The sequence below is a fragment of the Pezoporus occidentalis genome, unplaced genomic scaffold (genome assembly GCF_034315485.1).
Source record: "Pezoporus occidentalis ecotype Australia unplaced genomic scaffold, CSIRO_AGI_Poc_V1 ctg81, whole genome shotgun sequence".
Taxonomy (NCBI): Eukaryota; Metazoa; Chordata; class Aves; order Psittaciformes; family Psittacidae; genus Pezoporus; species Pezoporus occidentalis.
Window position 1 is genome coordinate 2,896,000 of NW_026916170.1, and position 25,998 is coordinate 2,921,997.

The 25,998-nt window shown below is 38.9% G+C and overlaps 1 protein-coding gene across 6 annotated transcripts in view; it reads left to right on the forward strand.

Moving 5' to 3' along the window:
• Window positions 1-25,998, forward strand: part of TBL1X (transducin beta like 1 X-linked) — a 193,253-nt gene that overhangs the window by 119,182 nt on the left and 48,073 nt on the right. For all 6 annotated transcript variants that reach the window (XM_062603635.1, XM_062603639.1, XM_062603640.1 and 3 more), the window contains one exon: window positions 19,136-19,243. In XM_062603635.1, coding sequence (XP_062459619.1) covers window positions 19,186-19,243 — 58 coding nt within the window. In that variant the 5' untranslated portion in view covers window positions 19,136-19,185. The remainder of the gene's footprint in view (window positions 1-19,135; window positions 19,244-25,998) is intronic.

Genomic DNA, 25,998 nt, shown 5'->3' on the forward strand with positions numbered 1-25,998 from the left:
GTGAAACTCAATTGCAGCCTTTCCATGCAGGAGAAGAAAATAGAAATAATAATGACTGGTTTTCTGACAAGCATTTCTGTGTCACAAGTGACACTGTAACAGCTTTGAGCCCAATTTTAATGAGGTGTCATACCTAAATGACTTCCGTTGAAGTCCTTAACCTGAACACTGTAACCTGTGACAAGTCTGTCTCCCAGTTTTATTGTTAATGGATATGCTATTGAGGTTCTCCAGCCACATCAGGGAGTTCAGGCACTACTTCAGATGCTTTTCAGAAAGCCTAAGAGATACCATTATAAGATAGTTGTAATCCACCTTCCTGATCTGGTTTAACACTGAACATCTAATTAACACCAAACATTTGTGATTTACAAACTGCCATTTTATAGTGGAGAAAATATTAGTGTGGAGGACCTGAATACTATTTTATTAAATAGTTTGTGAGTCCTTTAGTGCCTCATTCTGTCTTCTACTTATATTACCTGCTAAAGAGTGGTGTGTATAGGTAAGAAACTCCGATGTGCCATGTTAATAGAGTAAAAACTCTCCCTGTTATCTTTCACACTTATGACTGAGCTTGGATTGAGACTGGAGATTCAACAAGTCCACCCTGTGCTGTCCGCAGCAAATTTTGTCTGTAAGCTGTTCCCTACCATTGCCATTGTCATGGTTTAACACCAGCTGGTAACTAAGCACCACCCAGCTGCTCACTCACCACCCACCCCCCAGTGGGATGGGTGGGAGAATTGGGAGGGTGAAAGTTGGAACTCATAGATTGAGATAAAGGCAGTTTAATAGGCAAAGCAAAAGCCACACATACAAGCAAAGGAAAACAAGGAATTAATTCTATTTCCCATGGGCAGGCAGGTGTTCAGCCATCTCCAGGAAAGCAGGGCTGTGTCATACATAATGGTTACTTGGGATGACAAATGACATCACATCCCCCTTTCCTTCCTCTCCTGGCTTTATATGAGGATGACATCGTATGGTATGGAATATCCCTTGGGTCAGCTGGGGTCAGCTCTTTTGGCTGTGTCTCCTCCCAGCTACTTGTGCACCCCCAGCCTGCTCACTGGTGGGATAGGGTGAGGAGCAGAAAAGGCCTTGGCTCTGCATAAGTGCTGCTCAGCAATAAGGGAATCATCCCTGTGCTATCAGCACTGTTTCCAGTGCAAATCCAAAACAGCATGATGCTAGATACTGCAAAGAAAATTAACTTTATCCCAGACAAAATAGCACAGCCACCTGAGCTGGTCAGCCAGTTATCTTACCCCAGATTCAGTTGAAAACTTAAGCTGAAATATGGGAAACAGGAACAGCTGGGGAATTCATACCTTAGAGGGAGTTTGATTTCTGAATTAATGCAAGATTAGAGATGTATATACAGCACTTTGGTCTCCTGTGTGGTTTTTGATATTACAATAGTATAAAGAGAAATGATGTGCTTCTTTCAAATGTGGAAGAAGAACACACGAGATGCTTACTCAGTACCATGAGGAACTTTTTTCCAGAGGTGTAAGAGTATTTAGTGTGAAAGACTGTGTTCTTTCTTTGTGCAAATAGTTTGATCTTACATCTTAATGAAGACAAAGCCTTCAGAGTAATGTATTCACATCAAATATTAGTAATATTTCAGATGTTGTCTTGGGAATATTTACTTACAATATAGTTTTTCATTCTTCTGTGTGTAATTCCTTATTTACGAAAGTGGCATGAATGAGTATTCTGCTTATATGTAAAGAATATGAATGATTTCTTGACATGACAAAAAAGACATTTAGATTGGATATAAGGAGGAAATTCTTTTCTGTGAGGGTGGTGAGGCACTGGAGTGGGTTGCCCAGGGAGGTTGTGAATGCTTCGTCCCTGGCAGAGTTCAAGACCAGGTTGGATGAAGCCTTGGGTGACATGGTTTAGTGCGAGGTGTCTCTGCCCACGGTGGGGGGTTGGAACTTGATGATCGTAAGGTCCTTTCCAACCCTAACTATTTTATGATTCTATGACGTTTTATGTTAAAGGTATAGTTACAGGCATCAATTCCACCAGTATGGACCTGTTTATTCCACTTGCTGAATACAAGTCTTTTTTCAGGTGTGATTTTGGTGGAAGGGGGAAATTAAGGTTGGGTTTTTTTCCAGGTTTTTTGAACACATTGAGTTATTTCAGCAAGGGAATGTGTTGTGAGTGTTTCAAGAGTTGTGAAATCTTGTGAATACTGACTTGAGGCAGAAGCAGTTGTGCTGCTTTACTGTTTTATAGCCTCACCTGTAATCAAAGTAAATGGGGTTTTCTAGATGCCATTATAGGGCAAAATTAAACAGCAGGAATTAACTAGGAAACCATTTATTTGCTCTAAGAATGGAGCTGGCACCCTCATGTGCCGCAGCTTTCGCTAAGCTGCTTCCCGCAACTTGGCAGCCTCATCTTTCTACAGTGTGTGTGCATCATTGCCCTTTCTTTGAAGCTTTTCTTGTATGCCCAGAGATGTATGTCTGTGGTCCTACCCTGTCGGCTCTCTCAATGTGCAATTTGCCATCAGTCCCCTGAATTTAAGCCCCACAGGTTAAACTCTGCTCAGACCTTGCCGCATGTGAAAGTTCATGATGTCTCTTCTGTGGCTAAGGGGGCTGTTTCCAGAGAGAACCTCGGGAAATGGGTTTGCCTTCACAGAAGAAAAGGTGACTGCTCCAGCAGGAGAGGCCATATCAGTTAGTAGCCTTTGCAACTTTAAATGTTAACAGTCACCTATTTTAAGGTGACTTCATGAGGTGCTACACTTCTGTGGTAATGTGTGTTACGTGGTTCCGTGTCCTATGGATTAGTGAGTATAGACATCAAGTGTAAATGGTTGACCCCTTTCAGCTTCACCTCATAGGCATTCTAGCAACTTGGTTTTAAATTACTCCATGTGAGCACAAAATTTAAATTAAAGTGTCCTTATAAGCAAAAAAGAACCTTATAAAAATTTAAATGGAATTTGTACGTTTCACTTCAGATAAACCACTGGCCTCAATTTAAAAACAAAGCTGCTGCAACCGAGTATTTATTTGGAAAAATGATTAGAAGAGTTGATGTACTCAGGCTTGCTATTATTCTCTCATTGCTTAGCTCACATGAAGTAAAACAAAAAAAAATAAAAGTTGAGGTGGAACTAAAAAGGCTGTGATTAGCTTTACTTTTGGAGAAACAGTAGAAATTATTTTGTGCTTGTTACTAACAGTTGAAGTGATCAGAGAGGTTAGAGAGGTGAATTTGCAGAACGTGTGCTTTACATTTATGTTTGTTGCAGATGCACTGTCGTCCATCACTTTGGAATAGAATGGATCTGGTGACTTAGGACCATAATGGTTAAACTCTTGCTGACATTCTCTTGAGAGCTTGAGATGCTCTGCGTAACACCAAAAATCTACACAGAAACATCTAAGATGTATTAGTAGTGTTTTAAGAGCAGTTTGAAAACACAGGGCAATAAAAAGTCATTAATGGCAACACTGTTAACTCTTGAGGTAGGATATCCATCTCTTTTATGTGAGAACTGGCATTTGTGTGTGTATAAACTATGTTTTTCTTAGACTATTGCTATCATTATTGATTGTATAAAACACCCCATATTGTGTTTTTATTTGTTTTCCTGTTTTTTATATTGTAATCCTTCCAAAAGGAATGCAGGTATTATTAATAATAACTGGTTTTCTTTGTCAGTGAGGGGGGCCTAAATTATTACTCCCCTGAAAAAAAAGTCTTAAGTTGCTCGATCTGGGTGCATGATAGGTGTGCCCATGTCAGGTCTTAAAATAAGGAAGCTATTAAAGAAAGAAGAGGCATGCTGTTACCCTCTTACTGGTTAGCTCACTTCATAGTAAACAATGTTAACTGGTTCATTTAACACAAATAGATTGCCATTGCATTTCAGTGACTACATGTCTTACATGATATATTCAGTTTTTAATAATTCTGGAAGCCTTGCAAATAGGTCTGGATTTAAAGCATCAGCAGCTAAAAAGTAAAATTTCTTTACAAAATATCCTTGGTAGTATTTTTTTTTTCCTTAAAGAGGACAAAAGCTATTGCCATATCAGGTGATAGTGATGTATTGGAATGAAATGTAGAATTGGTGAAACCTTCTCTCTGACATTTCTTTCGTAACATATTTGATTGGGAGGATCATCTGTGTCATTGTATTTGGTGGGGATAAAATGTCTTTTGGACCTGGCAGGTTACGAGCATTCTTAAGCATCAGGTTAAATTATGTATAAAGGAGAGAAAGGAATTATTTTTTTTTTACTTTTTTTTTCTTTTTTTTTGCATTGTTGTGAAAGCCTTATGAGTATGTGTTTACTTCCTTTGCAGACAGTAGAGTTTAGAATATCCCTTTTCTCAAGCTCCAGATCAGCTCTGTACAAATTGGCAGTGAATAAAAATATAAATGTTGGCTTTTCACTGATACATTTTATAAGACTGCCTTTTGTCTAGTTTATAGTACCAAAATATTGCTTAGTGGCACATGAAAAGCCTTAAAAATGTTCCTTCTTAAACCCCAGCATTTTAGAAGTGGCATTGACGAGAATTTATATTGCTTTTCTGTCTTTGAATCCAGTCCCTGAGAATGAGCATGCACTGAACAGTGTGTGTTTGTGTGCATTTCTGATGTTTGAAGGAGTTGACTAAATATTTGCAGTTTAACAGCTAAAAATTATTGCAATTTTCAGATTAAATTTGACCGCAGTAAAATACAGGTGCTTATAAGTGAATAGTTATTTAAGCCTGTTCTTAACTGAGAGAAAAAAAAAAAAAAACAAATGGGAGAGGAAAAAAATACGAGTTTCTGTTGAGAAAAAAAAATGTTTTAACTTTTTTTTTTTATCATTTCCTAAACTAGTTATATGTCATAATTGCATGCTTGGGAGGGGAATCCTTAACTCAGAAAAATAAGAAAAGTAAGATATTAATAAACACAGCTACAAAGCATTAAAGATTGTACAGTCTAAATGTGCTGAAATAAGCTACTGATAAAAATTAGCATGAAGGACAGCAGAGAAATTTCCAAATCTGTGTTATATTTTGGCTATAATAATTTTTCCCCTCAAATAATTGTTGGGAAGAAGGAGTATTGTCTGCTGTCTGGAGAGATACAAGACACCAGTCCCTGTCACCCTTTCTTGTGCATCAGCATGTGTCAGCTTTCCTTGTGTAAAAAGATTCTGTGTTCCCGTCACTTTAGAAGGAAGCAAAGTTAATGCAAGGAAGATGTTTTGAGAATTCAGTTACAGGCCTCTAACAAACCTGCGCAGGGCAGATACATGCAATATTTTCAAGAGGTTTTATTTTAGTTAAATTTGTGTGGCTTTTCACTGTGATGGAAAAGGCACTTTGCCATGAGAACAGCCTCTCTGCCAAACGTCAAGTCCCTGTTCCGAAGTGTGGAAGCACTAGAGATTCTCGCTGAAACAGCTGCATAAATATCAGCAAAGCTGGGTTTTCCCCGCCTTCACTCTGAAATGACTGAACTATTTTTGCTTAGACCTTCCAGAAAAAAATTGCCTGAGGCAGACATTCACAGTGGAGCTTCACAGTCCAAATAGAGAAAATGGAGTCAAATTATAAGCAATGATACAAGTTTATGATGTGTCTTACTTAAATATAGGTATTGATGTCTGCTCCTTGCATAATGCTACAAAGACTCTTTCCTGTAGAAATAAGAAGAGACCAAATTTTTTTTTCTTCATAAGGATATTGAAAACTTACGTAAAAAATAGTGGTGAAGAGGGAATAAAATAATGAAACATCATCTTTGAGTAAAAAATGCACTGATGCTCATATTTCCTATGCATGTTTTTCACTGATACTGAAAAAATTAAGAATCACAGAATCCTAAGGGTTGGAAGGGACCTCAAAAGATCATCTAGTCCAACCCTCCTGCAAGAGCAGGGTAACCCAGAGTACATCACACAGGAACTTGTCCAGGCGGGCCTTGAATATCTCCAACGTAGGAGACTCCACAACCCCCCTGGGCAACCTGTTCCAGTGCTCTGTCACTCTCACAGTAAAGAAATTTTTCCTGATGTTCACATGGAACCTCCTATGCTCCAGTTTACACCCATTGCCCCTTGTCCTATCACTGGACATCACTGAAAAAAACCTAGCTCCATCATCCTGACACTCACCCTTTACATATTTATAAAGACTGATGAGGTCACCCCTCAGTCTCCTCTTCTCCAAGCTAAAGAGTCCCAGCTCCCTCAGCCTCTCCTCATAAGAGAGATGCTCCACTCCCTTAATCATCTTAGTTGCCCTGCGCTGGACTCTCTCCAGCAGCTCCCTGTCCTTCTTGAACTGAGGGGCCCAGAACTGGACACAATAATCCAGATGCGGCCTCACCAGGGCAGAGTAGAGGGGAGGAGAACCTCTCTTGACCTACTAACCACACCCTTTCTAATGCACCCCAGGATGCCATTGGCCGCCTTGGCCACAAGGGCACATTGCTGGCTCATGGTCATCCTCCTATCCACTAGGACCCCCAGGTCCCTTTCCCCTTCACTACTGTCCAGCAGGTCAGCCCCCAACCTGTACTGGTACATGGGGTTGTTCTTCCCCAGATGCAAGACTGGGGAAGTTTATGGTTCATAATTCAGCTGCAAGATACCTGCAGTAAGCAAGGGATCATTAAGAGGAGTTACAGATCTCTTGTTCTTTCACCATCCTTCTGGCTTGTGAGTCTCACATCCTTTGCTCTACAGTTTTTAGCAGCCTGCAGCCAGGTGTGAAGTGTGTTCTCCTGGGAGCTAGGAAATGCAAGTTTAAACCTGTTGATTCTTAAGTGAATACTTTAATCTTCAGCCTCTTAAAGCTCTACCACTTCTACTGCCACCTTTCTCCTGGTTTTTTGGGTTGAGTTTTCTGTGTGTGATTTTTTGGATTTGGGGTTGTTTTGTTGGGGGTTGGGTTTGTTCGGGGCTTTTTCCTTCTCCAAATAAAAATACTGAGTCAGTTTTCTACAGCCAAAAATTGGAGCCTAGATTTGTAGGGGAAATTTTAAGCAGTGAATCCCAGTCTCAGGACAACTGTCTAATCCGTAGCTACAGAAAAACACATCAATCTTTGAAACAGCCACATAACTTTTCCCATCCCTTGTAGAGGGATTTTCATCACTAGCTAGCCTTTGAGAAATATGTTCCAGGAGCTGAATGACTAAATCCTCACTTGGTTATAGTATCCTTAGAAGATCCAGTAGGCATAACAGTGTGGGGAGTTACCCCATCTACCTTCTTGCATGTTTTATTTTCCAAATAAAGTTAGTAAAGAGGACGATGAGTGACACCATTCCAGTCGGGGAAAATTGCAGCCTGGAAAAGGGATGGCCTCAGTTGTACCTAGCAGGCCCCCAGCAACTTCAGGGGATCGCCGAGGAGACAGAGTTGGGCTCATCACAGAGGTGCAGGGCAGAAGGGAGTGAGACAAGACCTACAAGTTGTAGCGGGTTCAGAAGAAACTTTTTTTATGCGTTCTCATAGAGAGTGGAGTGGATCAGCCTGGGAGGCTGTGCCATCTTTTTCCCTGGAGGGTTCGAAGCACTGACTGGCCTAAGCCCTGGGCAGCCTGGTCTGACCCCAGAGCTGGCTCTGCTTTGGGTAGGAGGGTGGACTAGAGACCTTCTGATGTCCTGTCCTGCCCGTAACTCAGGCCTTTAGGCACCCAAAATCCCAATGTTCAGTGCCTTTTACAATATTTTTGCAATAGCAAACATATGGTTGACATCTATTGCAACCCCTCTGATCACCTCTGTCTTCCCTGGAGTCCTTCTTGGGGGGAAGGTCGACATTTAGAATCTTTTTATTCTCTAACAAAACCTCTTGTCTAGGGATTAAAACCGTCAAAAGCTTTCCAAACCATATATATTTCCAAATATATGGATTTAAGTTTTCAGTTCTCCGTATCTTGTAGGATTTTTTTTTAAAGCAAGGGAGTGCTTTTTTAATGTAATCTGAGCTAGCTAATAACTGTGTCATAATATATTAAAATCCTTCCTAAGAAGTATTCAGCTGATTTTTTTTTTTTAATGAAAAACTTAGATTATGTCATGTCTGTCTCTGACTCCCCAAGGATTTTTGAGTTCATCTTGGTTTCTAGGCTGTTTAGCTTTTTAAAAAAGTAGGTTAAAAAGCTTTCCTCTTAGTGTTGCCTTTTAATCTGTAGACTTTGCTATATTTTTAGGGCTGTGTAGGACTTCATGATGCTACTGCCAGAAATACGATTCTTGATCTTTCTGTCTTGTGCATTCTTCACCCATCTACAAATGGAAAAAAAAAAAAACCCAAGCCACAACCTAGTGAGGAGTGGCAAGTCACTCCTAAAATACTATGTGAATACACAAATCTTTCAAAGTGCTATCCCTAGGCTGGAGGAAGCAGCAAAACACTGTCTTGAAATGTATCAAAAGGTGATAGAAGATTGGAAGTGGGAAAATCTTTTTTACATATGATACGCATATAGTCATGTGTTTGTGAAAATGGTCAAACACTCTCCAGATAATGAGAAGCATGAAGTATTTCATTGCCCTTATCAGTGAGAAAGCCAGGAAAACTTAAAATGACAGAGAGACTGCTGCACCCCTGATGGCCAATTACAGCATGCAAAAGAAGGAGAATGGATGAAAAGGCAGATAATATGCGTAATGGTGTTGTACAACTTGGATTGTACTGGCTATGCTGTGATTTTTATTTTGCTGTTTGCAATCTGGATGTAGAGCGTACAGAGGAAAAGTTAAAAGAAATAAAAAACAGTATCTGAATTTGGTACTTGAAGTAGTTTTTGTAAGATAGAGATTTCTCAGTCTTAATTCTTTGTATTGTTTTTTTATGGGAAGTTTCTCTATGAAATATTTAGCAATGTGAATGCAGAAAAGTGACTTAGGAATAAGCTTTTACTTCAGTGGTTGCTTTGAGGTTTCTGCAGGCATCCTTGGAAGGCAGATTATGTCTCTCCATTCTTCTTCCTTCCTTCTCCACCTTCCAGCAAGGAAAGTAGTATCACACATTCCATAAAAATGCAGGCATTTAGTGACCCTTCTCCAGAGCACAAACCAATATAATCCAGGAGTAAACCCAGTGAAGCTTGTGGCTGGGGAAAAAAAAAAAAACACAAAAAAAAAACCACAACAGATTTCCACGAGGAGTTAAATGTTGAAGGTAGAAAGAGAAATACACAGCGGTGAAATATCCTGAATTCGTGTATTTCTTTTCCTGTTGTTCTGTTGTGCTGTCCTATAGAATCTTTGTCCTTACAGCATTTAATGTTCTCTTAGAATTATTCAAGAGAAAACATAAAGTATTTATAGCCATAGTTAATATCTTTATTAATAGTTTATATTAGGATCTGCCATAATAAAAGTTTGAAATAGTTTCCATCATAATTCTTTATTTTCACGTATTCTAAAATTTACAAAATACTTGTTTGGAGGGTGAAATTTTCCATGTTGCAAGTTGGAAAAATATATTTTTCCTCATTAATTCTCATGGGGAAATATACTCAGTGGGGAAAATACTTTTTCCCTTTGTACAATAATAATAATAAAGAAAATCCCTACTACACTTTTAACAGTACTACAGGGAAAACAAATTAAGGTTGAATTACGTGGTAAGATTACTGCCTTTGCTCACTCTGAGGGGAAAAATAAGGAAAAAAAATGTTGCAAGTGATGGAAAAATAACATCCAACTGTTCCCAGTAACATCTGCTAAACTTATTAGCAGCAACTAATAAAAACCCACCCCTTTAATGACGTTGCTGCACATTCCCTTTGCTTGAGGCCATCCACAAGTGAACTAGCCAGGTTGCTGCAGCTCCTGGCTGGTCTGTAGACCTTCGCAGATCCTTAGCATGCCACTGGGAAGCCATGTGGCCCCAGCTTGTGAGGGGTCAGGGATGTGCCTGTCCTCTCCCCACGTGTGATCAACAGTGCTGCTGCTCCTCCTGTCCACCACTTCCAGGGCCCTGCAGCCTCGTGGAGCCAGCCTGCATGGAAAAAAAATACAGGTTTGTTAGCCCAGCATAGACTCCTGTTGCTTTATATCATCTTCTAAGAGCTTTGCTAAGTCCAAGGATGGGTTTTGCCACGCAAGTTACAGGTGTTATCGTGAGACAGTAGCACCAGAATGGCTTTCACATTAGCCTTTCTTAACTAAAATAGCATCAAATTCATATGTACATTGAACTGAAAAGGTGGTTTTACTAGATATCTGGGTCTTGTGGGAGAGAAGTAACGCACAAACCCACTTGTACTTGGACAAACAGGCCCTTCTGCATGATGTCATGTTGCTGACCCATGCCTGGAGAGTATTTCCTGCACCCCACAGCTCTTGGACAAAGGAGCAAGATAGGGGACCAAGTTTACAGATGTGAAAAGATCTCTAAACCCTTAACATGTACATGACTGCACGTCACCTCCCTGGTTTTGCAGTGCTTAGGCAACATGCCTTTCCATAACTTGTTGAGTAGTTGGAGGTACCTACCGCTGTAGAGAGCACTAATACCATTGCAACCCGTAAGGTGAACGAAGATTTACCCTCAGGGTGGTATAGGAAGCAGTTTACGTAAGGAACATGGTAAAAGCCACAGTTGGATGTTTATCCTTACCTTGCTCTTCAGAATTGAAGTGCAAGACGCAGCCTGATTCTGCAGCCTAGTTAAGTGCACAGTTGTGTTTGTTAAAATCAGAATTTTGGTCCCTGCTACTGGAGTTGCACCATTTTAAACAAGAAAGTTTCAAGATAAAAATCAGAAATAATCAAAAAAGCCTTATTCAGATATTGTCTTTCAGGCAAGGCCTTCAGGCTGGCTGTCATTTATCCTTCCAGGCCCATCACTCTTGTGGTCTTTGCTATGGCATTGCCTCATTTAAAATGGGCATCACGACTGCTAGTCCCTACTGCCTATGCAGCAGGTTGCTTGGGTTCTTGTGGAGGTGTCTGGAAGCTTCTCTTCTGTCCCAGCTGCATGGTGTCACCTCAGAGGCAAATGTTTTCTCTACTGGACCATGGCCTGTCTCATCACAGTTGGGTATCTGTTTGTGTCCATACTTACAGGCCAGCCTGGGACTCAGATACCTCACATTGAAATTTTAGTGAATCTTTACTGTGAGGTGTCAGAGAAATTGTCAATTGCAGAAATAGAAACTGTGCTTTATCCTAAATATTTGGGGGGGTATTCATTCTAAAAGTTCAGGTGTGTTGTTTTACTGACATCTACGGCTCAGAAAGAAAACGCTACCAGTTCTGATAGGAACTTATTCCATCATATTCCTTTCACCTCAGTGAAAGTAGTCTGTGAATGTGAAGCACAGATGAAGAACGTAAGTACTGAGGTTTGCTCCTTTTGGTTTTGTTGAGGTTTTAGTAAATATCCAGGTATATCAAGTAAAAAGTTAAATTTGAGATAGTATTAATGCATTGTTCCTCTTGCCAAAATTCAAGAAAAGCAAATATCGATAGGGCAATTGTGCCATCTTTTTAAAGTTGCAATCTTCCTTAACTTTTTTGAGCGTGTAGCACTACTCATAAGTTTTAAAGCACATTTCTTATTGCATTGCGTGCATGGAAATGCATGTGCATACAGGCAAGGAACTGCACAATCAAGCAATCATGTGTTTTGGCCTACTTGGTTTGAAATGAGTGGACACATACCATTGCCCCCTAGTTTGTCCTAATTGCCATTTTTGTGCTCATGTAAGGAAGAAAACCCTGGTTCTGTTCAGTGGCATCATTCCCAATTGACTTAATTTGTTCCAAGAGTGATGAGGTATCTTGATTCTCAAAATAAATCCAGTAATGTATTTTGATTTCTCAAGCCTCTGTAATTCCTTTTTTTTTTTTTTTTTATTTTAAAACCATTCATTTCATTTGCAAGCTCTAGGAATACTCTCAACCTTTACTCTCCTATAAGTCTTACTTTTGGATTCCCAGAGCTTTCCATACAAAAATAGTGTAAACAATATTTTTGTTTAGTAAAAAAAAAAAATAATATAAAAGATTGGAAGTTGCCTGTTCTTAGAACTAAGCTATGAAAGAGGTATAACACAATTGTGCTGGTTAAGAAGAGTGGTTGGTTTTGGTTGGTTTGTTGTTTTTTTTTCCCCTTAGCAAAGTGCCAAAAAAGGAAAGATCAATGCAGGAAAACCCATTTAACTCCACAGCAAAGGGAATTGTAAAAGATTCACTTGAATTCTTATAACTGAAATGCTGGAGGCTGATGTAATTAAGTAAACCAGCTAAGAACTGAAAAAATAACCTAATCAAACTAAGAGATTGTGAGTAGGAAAGACCTGATGCAAGCTTCTGCATCTTTTGATAGAGGAAATAGAGTTTGCTGGGAATTTGGTGATGAAAGGCTTGTCTTTTGCTGACAATTGGTTATTCTGTGCTGGAAATAGTTGATTAATTGAAAAATGTTTGAATAGTACTTAGAAATTGCTGGAGTATCTCTTGTTGCCCCCTTTTTTTTTGTTTTTATTCTTTTAATAAATAGGTGTGGCTTTGGTTCCAAATGGCACTTCAGTTTGAAATGTAATTTATTATTTAAAGAAAAGCGGTAATCGTGTGGAAATAAAACTTCTTGTCCACCAAAGTGTTTAACTGGCAAAGTTATTTTTATTAATATTTTTCTGTTTGGTTTGATTTTTTTTTTTAGTGTTTTGATATTTTACTGGATGACGTCTTATTTTGTTAACATTTTTTACAGGGCAGGACAACCATTTTGATAATTTATTGCAGATTTTTAAAAGGATAGGTACAGTTATGCTTTTGTAAAGAAGAGCTACATCTCTGCAAAAGCACGTCTTTATAGGTATTGCACAGTAAACCAACCTTCTCCCTGAATAACGTTTTTATTTTATTTAAACTGAAAGCCCATTTTTGTCAGTTTTGCCCACACAGCATTTGTTTCATCAAGAGTGACCTCTTCAAGACAGAACTGCAAGTTCATTGATCACTGCCACATGTCTGTCGTCGTCATTCCTTCTACCTTCTCTTTCTTTGATTGGGACCAGATTTTGAGTGCTGATATGGTTGACTTCACAGATTAATTGTATGAGATACCCTAACATGTCAGGATCCAAGCTAGACTTTTTCTATCCATGCCATTTTTCCTGAAGCTCTCAAATATAGTTGTTACTTGTTTCCATCAGAGTGTGGTCTTACAGGCAGCAGTGAAAAGGGGATTAGCTGGAGCTCCCTGGGTTTCTTTTGGTTGAATGTGGCCTATTTAAAAATCAGCAGAAGGTCAGTGTAAATAAATAGACTTAAAAACAAAACCAAAGGAAGCGCCAGCTTTAACATTTGGCAGTACAGGTTTTCTGACAAGCCTATTGCCTTTTTTTTTTTTGGAGGTCCCTGTCCTTACTGAGCTGCTATAAATGTCAGTGACAGATCTCTTAAGTGAGACAGCATATACTCTACAGTGCAATAATCGTTCTTGAAGGAGATTATCCTGTTCTGCAGAATTGCAGCTTTTGTCTTTCCCAAAACAACAAATTTGTTACCATCTTATAAGAAAACCTCAAAATATTAACAGTGTAAGGGATGCAAAGGCATTTGTGAGCATCTCTAAAGACCCTAGGACAATACCTCTGAGAGGTTTGAATTCCCTCTATTTTTGTCATTAAATAGTTTGGATAACCTATGGTGATCATTTACAGAATGAGGATAGTTACTGTTTTCCTCCTCATTAAGAAAGGCCAGGGAGATACGGTGCAGGTCTTACTGTGAGCACATCTTCCTTGGCTTTAAGTTCGTGATCTCTAAAAGGAGCAACTGTTCATAATATAAGTTCTTTTAAAGCAGGGTGTCAAGTTCAAGCTTATAAGGAGTAGTCTGCAAGTCATGCATGTAGAAGCTGCATTTTGAACAGGGCTCGCTGTTATTTTGGTGGTTCTTTGGCATAGGTGGAGTTTGGAAAGAATCATCCTGCATGCTCCATACCTTCTAATCAGCAGGAATGCAATGTCTCACTTCCTTGTCAGACTGCTTTTAAAGAAACATGCTTCTCTCTGTAGCCTCATGAAATGGCAGGAGAAGCTGTGAGAGGAGAGGGAGCCAAGTGTGCTCTTTTAAGAAGTTCGGGTTTGGCATTTCGGGAAAGAAGCATGCTGGAGTTCTTCCTCAAAAAGAGGCAGCTGCGATAAAAGCCAAGTCTCAAGAATGCAGTGGTGTGGGCCAAGCAGAGGTCCTTAGCCTTTGGGAAGAGCTGCTGGCTGTTGACTCTGTTCTGGCTCTATAGTAAGACACATCCTAGAAATACAGATGCTCACTGAAATTTTTTTGATGAAGGCATTTTTCAACAGAAAAAGCTGAGATTGCCCAAGTGACTCGTTTTGTGAGAAGTGGCTTCTGGCTTTGGGAGATGTTGTTTTTCGTTAAACTACAGAGCATATGCAAAACAGTAACACATTGATTCAGCTGTGCTGTCATGGTGCCTTCCTGGAGTCTATTTTAGTTCTCATGTTCACATTCTCTTCTCTGAGATGGGAAGTCTGTAGAGGGTCCTGAGAGACACGTCGTGATGCATGGAGCCATCTTGCACAAGAAAATGCAATCACAAGTACATAAACTCCAGTTCCCAGGCAGCAGGGCATCAATTTGACATTAAATAGTTAAACTTACTGGAATGTTTTCATTTTCATGAAACCTCTCAGTTTTGCCTCCCTTTTCTTTTCTTTTTCCCCAAAGCAAATATACAATTTCTGTTCACCCCCCACAATTTTAATGACAATGTTACTTTCATTAAAACATTGCTTGGAAAAAGGCATTTCAGCCCAGCCTTGTCAAAGAGGTAGATAAATAGTGCAGCACCTCCAGGAGATAAATAAAAAATTTGTGGGTTTTTGCTTGGGGTTTTTCTTGTTTTTTCTTTGAGAAGATGAGGTTTATATTTAACAATAATGACCTGCAAAAAAATCCTTCAAGGAGGTGATGACTGCTCAGCACTCAGTTAAAGGACACTGGAGCTTACAGGTTTCTTTAGCGGACAAGACAAGGGCCAGAATACCCGCCTGATGAACTTCTGTTGACCAGGTTGGATGCAGAAATGGGAAGTGCCCATCTTCCTATTTAAATTTCAGGTTTAGGTTTTAGTTTAGGTGGTTTTCCCTAGATGTCTGACCTGTTTCTTCCCGAGGGAAAGATTGACTGGTAACTCCCAGTCCCTGTGGGTGGCAATGCTTCAAGTAGCAAATGCAAATGCCTTTCCTGAAACAGCCTTGGCTGTCCCCTGCCCCAGGCTTAGCTTGGAGGGCAGGGCACGGCACTGGGCTACCCTTGTGAACATCACTTAGAAAAGAGGCAGAAGATTTGTGTCTTTAGAGACTATTTCAAAGTTGAAGAAGTTATTTTCCCTAGATTCTTCAGCCAAATCTCACCTATGGCAACAATGCTACAATGTAACGCGGAAAGGAAAGCAATCCTTGAGTTAAGGTGATGGGATGTAAATAAACTATTAGTTGACCTGGCTGGCGCTGTGCTGACCTTCAGCTATATGCAAGGCTGCATTCTCCAGAGCCACTTGCATGCCCCATTAGCAAGATTCCTAATGTTCCAGGAAGGTTTAATTTGAGAACAGTGGTATGTCGGCACCCAGAGCCAAATCAAGTATGGTGGTGTACTCCAGGAAGTAAGCTGCCCTGGTTGCCCAGAGCTCAGGGGAGTGTGCTGCAGAGTTGGCTTCGCTGGAGCTGCTCAACTCCAGCTGAACCACTTAGTTCAGCAGAAACCCAGCAGCCCTAAGTGCACAGTGGGATTGCATCTGAGCTGATAACCCAGCTTTCTGCCTCTGTATGGCAAGCATTTCTGCAAGCCTATCCTATGCAGAACTAAGAGTTTGTTATTTATTCAAAATAAGCATTAAGTTTCATTTTGCATGAACTTGACAACCCATCCATGAATAAGGTTTGAATCTTTGGGATCCGTTATACTTTGGGATGTCTTAATGGACTCAGCTTATGTGTTTGGACACTCTCACATACCTGCAGGATCACAACCCAAATTCTTAAGGTGGGATTAAAGTAAAGAGAACTTTCCGTTATGTGTGATTGGGTGCAGGAGAAGTGTTTCAAATAAAGAAAGTTCAGGCAGATGTTTGAATGCTTTTTGTAAATCTTCTTGACACTGTGAAGAATTAAGATTATATTTCTGATTTAAATATGAAGTGTCTCCAAAGGCATATTAGTATTTTTTATAAGCTGTAATACATTTCTTTTAAAAAACTCTTAACCTGGGTAATATCAGTCTCCAGTAACAAAAGGAGACCATCAATTAACAGAAATAAATCTATCACAGTGATAACTAAAGGTTTTTGCAATTTTCTATGTAAGTTTATATTTCTACATTACAAATAACTGTATTGACGGGGAGGCTTGTTGGTTGTGTCTTATGAGTCAGACTTGGAAATACAAAAAAGATGAGTACATTCCTCTCCTCCTCACTATGTCTTCTGTAGCCTCTTTTATTTGGGGTGCTTATCTGTGGAGAAGAAGGAAGTCAAAATGAGCGCTAATGAAATTGAGTATGGTCTTTCATTGCTCAGCCAAATTTCTAATGAATAGATTTCTCTGGGTCAGTGCCAAGATCTGTGTATTGCTTTGGACGAGTAAAAAAAAGCTTTACGGTTGTGTGTCTTAATGCTGCACTGGCATCTGTGGAGAGAAGAAACCTTAAATGTATGAGTGGCGATCATCTGGTTATTTGTGGCTTTGTAACAATGTGTGTGAAGATATGATCAGACACATATGTCAGAGTAATTCCTGTTGACTGATTTCAGGGAAAATGCATAGTAGATCCAACTACTCGGTGTGCTCAGGATTCTGATACAAAGGTAGCTGCTGTGGAGGTTTTTCTGAGGCTATCAGGCTATTTATTTTGCAGTCAGGCTGATTTTCTCTGGTTTTAATTCATGTAAGAAAAGTCATCTTTAGAAAAACAAACAAAAACCAGCACCCCTCCTTTCCCTTCCCTTTCCTAAAGCAACTGTCTGTATGTGGGAAATACCATGTTAATGTCTTAAATTAGCAGGATGCATCCAGAAACAACATTTGTTAGTTTCTTGATTGATTTTTTTTTCAATAAAGTTCAGTTTACCACAAAGTACGTCATTGCTGAAACTGAATTTTTGTAAGAGGTTTCATCTTTACCAACTTTCCTACCGCCAAGTTCTGAAACTGCTATTTTAAAAATTCTTTTAAAAGTGTTATGTGGGGTTTTTTTTTAAACCCACAGCTATCAAAGTTTCTTGATTGATTGTTGTCATGGCCACAGCAGCAATACAGATGTATTTTGAGTACTCAGACAGGGGTAAAAATGGCCTTAACTGTTGCCATGAATGTCTGTGTTGTTCTTCATTGTATGGTGATGGTTATGCAAAAAGAAGCACAGGGATTTATTAATTATTCAGAAGCAAGTCTGTTTATCCAGAAGTATGTATAAAGTTCTACTGAAAGTAGTGCTTTCACTGCCTGCAGTCGCTAACCTTGGTAACTAAAACCCTCACAGCTACCAGTGCTTCCAGTCTCCTGATCCATGGCAAAGAAATTTGAACCCATTTTACAGATGAGGGGTTGAGGCGAAAAGAGACTGAATGGCTTCCCAGGGTGATACGTGGCATGTGTGGCAGGACTGGGTGCTGGATACAGCTAATGTTGCCCTAGGCCAGAATCTTAGCAGAAAATAGTCATCCTTTCCAAAGTAGATGATTTTTTTTTCTCACCAAGATTGCACAATTTTCAGTAATTTGTTTCTTCCCGTTCTTTGTGAAGTACAAACTGTTATAACAAAGACTAGAATAGTTGAGGAAGATGTCTCCCAAATTAGCAAGCGATGGTTTCTTATGGAAAACCAGCATCCGTGCCATTGATGAAATATAGCAGCCCAGGAGAATAAAAGGCTTACCGGGGTTCGAAAGACCTCCATTTACATAAATATGCAGAGACATCTGTTACAGTCATGAGTGACCTGCTGGTTTGAATCATCAGCAGGGGAAACTTGTAGTTGTTCAGCATTGCCTGCAGTAGCAGGTGCTACTTCAGGCAACAGGAATTACTGAAGAGGTTTTCGATGAACAAAGGCCCTTCCGCTTGCCAAGAGGAGCCATACGGGAAATTGAAACAAACGGCACACGCCTACGGTCTTTCATTTGTCATATGCAAGGGGAGCGCGGTGTGTGCTTCCGCGTCCAGATCTTTACATGATTAGTTACAGCTATGGAGTGGCTGACAAAGTTGCAAAGTTTATGTCTGAGAAGTACTTTATGGCTTTTAAAACCAAACTACTTAAGTCAGATTCCCAAACAGAAATGAATCATCAAGATTTAATGGGAAACGTTCAAAACAAATTTATCATCTAAAACCAATGTTTTTATTATCAGTGTATGGTCCCAAAATAGTAATGTAAGACTGTCATCCTGAAGGTTACGCATCCTGAAGTGAATAATTGAAGTTTAATTCTTGCTCACCATTAATCAGCAGAGACACTGTAACTTTATATAATGCCAGGATATTTGTATTCCTTGTTGGCACAAGGTATATGGCATTCTTTCTCTTTTTCTCTCTTCCCCCTCCTGCCTCATAAACTTTCTAATCTCATCTTAAATTTAGATTTGTTTCTACTTTAGGGGAACTTTTTAAGTTTACCACATAGCAGGATTTAGTAAGCAAATAATCTGTCTGTTCAGTGGATGAACTCTGGACAGAAAATTAGATTACAAATTCGGGGCTGCAAAAAAAGTTATGATTCGGCGTGTTATACATGATCGTAATTGCCAGCAGTTCTGAATAAAAAATGCTTACACAGTAAAAAGGAGTGTCCTGAGAACCTGTAGTAAAGCCACAGAAGTAAAAGAGTTAACATTTGCAAAGGCTTCCAAGATTGAAAATACCCCCTCTGACTCTCTCATATATGTTAAATACTGCTCTTTAATTAATGTACCCTAAAAGGAACAGTACAGCTTAAGTACTTGATTCACAATATTTAACTTGTGCCTCACACTAGGATATAGCAGCTCTAATAACTATATGAGATCTTTAAATAACTTAACAAATAACAAATTTCATAGTAAATCAAGATAAAACAAACCCTGTTCTTTTCTTTCCCTTTGAACAGAGCGTGGATCACACTTCTCGTAAACCTCATCATATTGAGGTTGGGCTAAGATGAGCATAACTAGTGACGAAGTGAATTTCTTGGTGTATCGCTATCTCCAGGAGTCAGGTAAATTTCTTGTCTCTCCTCACAACTTCAGGTCATAGAAGAAATGGGAAAATTTGCTTTTTTGCATGGTGTTGCCTTAGGAATGTTGTGTTGAGTGTTTCAGACTGATAGACTAAATATTTCTGGTGCAAACTTATGTTTCTTTCAAATCATGCTCTTGAACATAATAAAGGTGCAATCATACACAGGTACAAAGTAAACATTGCAGTTAAGCAAAACAAGAAAATAAATAACATTATGTTAACAAATGTTTTTGTAGAATGGCATCATCTCAGCCAAAGTAATTTTTGGCAGCGCAGGCACAATGTGCATGGATTTTGTATCTTTTTTTCTAAGCTGCTTGAAACAGTTCTCTCAGATATTTATGAAGTAAAGAGGGATTTTCTAAGTTTGTTTTAAATTGGCTGTAAATGGAAATTTGGGTGCATGATGTTTTAGAATTTCATTATGGTAATTATGTATGTAAACAGAGCTGCAATGTCAGTGTGGCTCTGTCTTAGTATCACTTCCAGGTCTAGCCGTTTTCATATCAGAAAATAATGTTTTTACAGGGCTTTTCCTTTTAGAAGGAAAGCTTCATCTTTTCGTCAAAAAATAAAAAGGGCAATTGAAATGTAAATTTAGGGTCTCTTTTGTTTTCATAGTCTTGATTCCATTCTTTGACTGCAAGAAGTTCTCCTCACTAGTGGAAAATGTTCTGTTAGTGGAGAGATGATAGGGGAAATGGGATACATTGACAAAGGATATGTAGCCAAGATCCCAGTTTACTTGGGATTGACCCTGTGTTCTGGGCTGGTAAAAGTAGAATTGACTAAAAATATTTGGTGTTTCTTACGCTGAAACAAACAAACAAACAAAATCTGTGAAAAATACATGTCTTCCTGTCAGAAGACTTGAAGTCAGTTTTAGTATAAGACCTCCAGACTTGAGAGATGTCTTGGACAGGACACCAAAATCCCAGCAGGTAGAAGATACTGGGTTAACCTGCTTCTGTTGGTCATTGTAACTAGCATCCATTAGGTACATTATTTTGATTTGTTTCTTCTACTTCCAAGACTGTTTCAATCCCAGGAACCCAAATCCCTATTTAAAGACTCATCACTGAAATTGAGAAGATTTAGAATAATTTTTCAGGATTAAAATAGTTCTTTGAGAGTCCAGTTATGGCCTGTGGAAGTAGCTGTCTTCTCGCATTGCATTCTTCTCTTTAATAATGGAGTTTATAAGAAAATATTCTAGTTGTGGCATACAATTAGATGTAAGAAAGGCAGGAACTAAAAAACTATAAATTCATCCAAAGTTCATTTTTAAAAATAAGCTATTGGGTACCACACTGGAAGGGGCTTTTGAACATTAAAGCAGTGCACTGATGGTCATAATGGAAGAATCCTGAAATTGGTTATATTGGTTATGTGTTATATTTGTACTGTAGGAGATTCTACACAACAGACAATTAATACAGTCACTTTTCCTGATGTGAAAAAAGAAAATCAGCCTCTTTTATTCCTCTTGATACAACATTAGATGGGTTAGTGTTATGTAGTGATTCACAATGGAGGCTTTGCAAAGTCAGTCAAGAATGGTGGTGTCGGCCAAAAGTCAAGAAAAAGTTCTTCTAGGTAACCTGTCTCCCAAAAGCAAGCAATCACTTTTACCATTTTAGGGAGTGGTAAAAAGTACAAATTTTTATATTAAATGTAAGTTGTACTGCTCTTACCTTCTTCACTAAAGGGACAAATGGTTTTCTTACGTAATATACACGTACTAAATTTACAAAAGCATTATATTTCCACTGTTTTATTGTATTTTACCCATATAAGAGAGTAGAAGTTGAGGTTAAATATTTGAAGAAATATTCAGATATGCTTGAAACAGAGCATATTGAAATTTAGATGCTAGGTATTGATTTAGTAGGTATACTTCACAGTTTGCTAGTAACTCCATTCAGCAAGTAAGAGCTATAAGCAGTGATGAATCCACTAATCTGTTTTAAAAGCTTCTTAAATTTATTTTGACTCTTCTTTCATATTGTCATTGTTTTTTCCAAATAATTTTTTATAGCTCTGTTTTCAGATAAAGTAGGATAATAAGACAGAAATTGTTATACAGCATCTTGCCTTTCCACCTGCTAGTATAAATGCCAAAAGATGCGACAGCAGATGAACGATGTTTAATCAATAGCTTCAGAAAAAATGCATGGCAATTTTATGGGGCTAATGTTAAAGACAGCTTAAATTCAAACCCCTGCAGTTTAAGGAGTTTGCCAAAACAAGGTTGATATGTTGATTATTTACTAACATTAGCTGAACCCAAAGCTTCTAAGAATTGTATCAAATGCAGCCATAAAGGTTGCCAAGAGGACCATACAAAGGTACTTTTTTCTTTTTTTTTTTTTTCAGGTATCTGTCCTTTAATCTTATCCTATAAAACTTCAAGGCTTTCCCATAAAATGTAGGCAAGTAGTGGGAGGAAGAGAGAAACAACAAAAGGAAATACATATGGTGGAAAAACTATATAAAAAGCAAATTGTCCCTATAATATTTCAAGCATTGTGTGGCTGCAAAGCATAGAAACACTTGAGATTATTTGAAACATTATGGCAAAGGTCCTGATGGGTGCTTTCCACTTCATTATGAAAAGGCTGGCAGGTCATTCTAGTAGGAGTTCAGCTCTTCTAAATTTGAAGTGAAATTCAATAATTATGTTTCCTTCTTAATTCTCTGTCAGTCTAGAAAGCTTTCACAGGAGTGTATTAGTGGAGGTGAACTGTCTAAACCATTATTGTTGCTTTTTAACAAATCTTGGCATACCAAGGGGAGTTCCAGTGAACTGGAAAAAGTAAATGTTGTGCCAGAATTTTTAAAGGCCAAACAAGACGATCCAGGTAACTGTAGGTCAAATCATTTGAAGGTTGAAACTAGATATTTCCAACCAAAAAAATGGAGAGATGACATCATGCCTAATGCCAGCAAGTTTTTATGGATAATAGATCATGTCAAACAAACTTGATACTGCTTTTTCCAAGATCACAGATGAAGAGATAGCTGTGGTGACAATAATTACATTTAAACTACTTTATGACATTGACTTAGTCTTGTTGACACTGTTTAAAAACGAAATTAAATGACACTGTGTAAAACCAGTGTAATCCAGGCTTACCAAATGGATTTAAAATGGGCTAACAGAAGCATCTTGAAAAGCGATTAGAGTTGGGGAATATTCAGCTCAAAGGTTGCTTCTAGTGGGAACTCAGAGGAATCTGTTCTTGGCATAATAGTGTTCAATGGCTTTATCAGTTACCTGGAAGGAAATATAAAATGATTCTCGAGTACATTTGCAGATGGAATTAAATTGTAAGTTGTGGCACTTGAGTTATACCGACTGATCATGTGGTTTAACAGTAGTACAGCCAAGGAGACTGCTTTGAGTTGCGTGCTTCTGGGAAATCAGGCTGGATAAGATGCCTGGTCCAGAGGCAAATGCAGTCAAATCCCTCCAGTACAAGGTAGGACTTGGACAAGTTAAGGCTCTAAATGCTTAGCTGTGTTAAAATAAGCAGCTAAATAGTTGCCTCTTCACATAGGTGACTGTCTCAGGGCTTATTTTTTCCCAGAAGAACAGAGCAGTCAGGCATAATTTCCGTTTAGGTTTCATGGATTGATGGCATAGGGATTCCACCACTAAGGTGGCTAGGTATTGTCAGTTCCACTGTAGGACCAGGAATGTCCCCCTTGTTGAGGTATAAAGAAATGGAGTCTTTTAATTTCCATTTAAGATTGTTACTTCCTATCCAAAAGTCAACTCCTGCAATGTTTAGTTTGTATCTTTTTGAATATGAGCTTTTTGGTACACAATTTTAAATGTACCAGTTACTAAAAGTGCTGGGTACTTCCAGGTGTTGTTTATCTCAGGAGTCAACTTCTAAGTGTCGGGTTATACTTATTTGGAGCTATCTTTATTCAAAGACTGCTCTTAAGTGAAAATGTTGGCCTCAGTAGAGATAAGAGTACACAAAGTACTCCTATGATGGACATAGTTTTACCAACAAATCAGGTGCAGTGACAGAAGTGAAAGAAGCCATATCAAGGAAGCCACGGTTCTGGCATCTGGATTATGTTTATTCAGCTTTGCACCTCTTCAAACTCCTGAGAAGTACACTTTTTCTTGCACCATCTTCACTGCTGGCACACTCATTCTGTTAGTTTTCTTAAGAGTGAAGAGCTGTGTTTCAAAAAAAAAACCATATGGAATTCAGCATATAGAGAGTTTTCCCATGTTTTGTCTGTTCAAAAGAGAAACAGATAATTACTTGTCTTTGAAATGAAGGTCAGAGCAGTACAATGCAATGGGAGTAATAAGGTTTCCAAGAAAAACTGAAAAGAGGTTGGTGGCAAAACCAAGGGAAATGAAATGTCTCACGCATATTTTAATCTAAAATGTACTGCTGTCTGTTGTGACAAATCCTGTCGTATGTCCTAGTATCACAATAGATTACCTTCCATACCCAGGCCAACATGTCAGTTAGGTTATTAATGCTTTTTCAAATTTGATGCATTGATCAGTTTAATTTTGTTCCTTTTCTAGCTATGCATGTTGCAGGATAGAATCTTTATCTGAAAATCAGCTCCCACCTGTCTGTGGCTTATGTGCTCTGTAATAGGGCGCTTATTGTAGTGGATGTCTGGCAGTGACTTGTTAGAGTTAAGATTGTGTAACAGTTTCCATTTTCTGCTTGTACTTTTACTGTTCAGTTTGAATTTTTCCACGTTTTATGACATACACTTGATAAACTCTTCCTCAATGTACAATCTGTACCATGTCCAAGAAAATAAAATCACTAGCTAGATGATTTTGCTAAAAAGATGTCAATAATGACATTTTTAGCTGCTGACTTGGGACAATTTACCATTATACTTTAGAATTGTATGTTGTTTTCTTCAAAACCATAAAAATTAAGGCAGTTAATAACGTCATTTTCCTCCTGTAGATTCAGGATGGTGGCAGCACGTTAGTCTGGTTCATGGTGACAGATTTGCCTTATTTTCCTGAAAGATAAGATTTTCTCTCAGTTTTTAAGCCATGGGCTCAAGGGCACATAGAGTGTGAAGCATTTCTGTGAACCCAGCACTAAATCCTCTGTGGAGTTACAGAATCAGAGAATAATTAGGGTTGGAAAGGACCTTAAGATCGTCTAGTTCCAACCCCCCTGCCATGGGCAGGGTTAGGCATGTGCAATTAGGCATAGGTCTTTCCTCTTAACCACATCCAGGGCACCTTATTTTGCCTTTGGAAATGACAAGATCCAAAATATGGATATTCTGAAGCTTCTGAGATTTCGTCATTGTGATGTTGTCAATCTATATACTAGTAGTAGGAACAGTACTCTCTTACAATTTTTTGGAAAAGGAATCAACAAAATTTGAAGGAAAATACCTTCTTATGTCTCATTTTCTTTTTTAACAAAGGAGTTTTATACAAAATGTAAATATCGCCGAGTCCTCAGGCGGTAGGGAATGACTGAAGATCAGTATTCTGTTCCTTTGAATTTGTGCCTTATACAACAGTCTTTACTTACATAAGCCTATGTAATTCTTCTATGAAGTCTATACTTTTTCTACATGTGAGGTATGTTTAGAGTATTTGGAACAAATGTGTAAGGCACAGAGTTCCTGAGTCACAGATGACAGAAGTGCATGTTGAAAATACTTTGGATTAAGCATAGCATAAAATATTGGCATATATAGGTCAGCTAAATTTGCTTCAAAGCTGCTTCCTTTGTGTAGGAAGGTTGCTGCTGGGTAGAAGGGGAATGTACGCTGCATGGGTTTTGCTTAAATTATTAAAATCTGTACCTTGAAGAATGATTCATTAGCAGAATGAATCATCAATAAAGGTACTTGTCCAGTGTGACAGTAAAAACCATACCACTGGTGGTAGAGTCAGTGGATAACAGTTTTCATTTTGCCTTTTTTAGGATTTTTTCCAATTTGCCTTATTAGAGTCATAGAAGAGCTTAGGCTGGATAGTATCTCAGGAGAGGACAGAATCAGAGAATAGATCAGGTTGGCAGGGACTTTTGGAGGTCACATAGTGCAGCCCTGGGGCTTACAACAGGTTGCTCAGGGCTATGTCCAGTCGGATTTTGAGTTATCTCCCAAGGATGGAGAGTCCACACCCTCCCTGGGCAGCCTCTTCCAATACTTGATCACCCTCACAATAAAAAAGTGTTTCATTGGAATTTCATGTGTGTTTCAATTTGTGCTCGTTGCCTCTTGTCCTGTCACTGGGCACCACTGAGAAGAGCCTAGCTCTCTATTTTTTGCACCTACCTGAGGTATTTATGTACATGGATGAGGTGCACTGTGGGCCTTTGCTTCTCCAGGCTGAGCAGTCTCAACTCTCTCAGCCTCTTCTTCTATGCCAGATGCTCCAATCTATTGTCCATCTCAGTGATCTTTTCACTGAGACTTCCTCCAGTATGCCACTGTCTCTTCCACACTGGGAGGCCCAGAACTGGACATAGTACTCCAGGCTTGTCTCACCAGGGTTGAGCAGAGGGCAAGGATTCCCTTCATTGACCTGTTGCAGCACCTCACAGCACAGCTCAAGGTGTTGTTGGCTGTCTGCTGCAAGGGCACATTACTGGCTCGCATTCAGCTAATCTCCTGCTCAGCACTGGAGAGCCTCAAAGATCTTTTGAAGAACCTATACATAAAGGTGCTGTTAAACAAGATAGTCACTGGAATGCTCCTGAA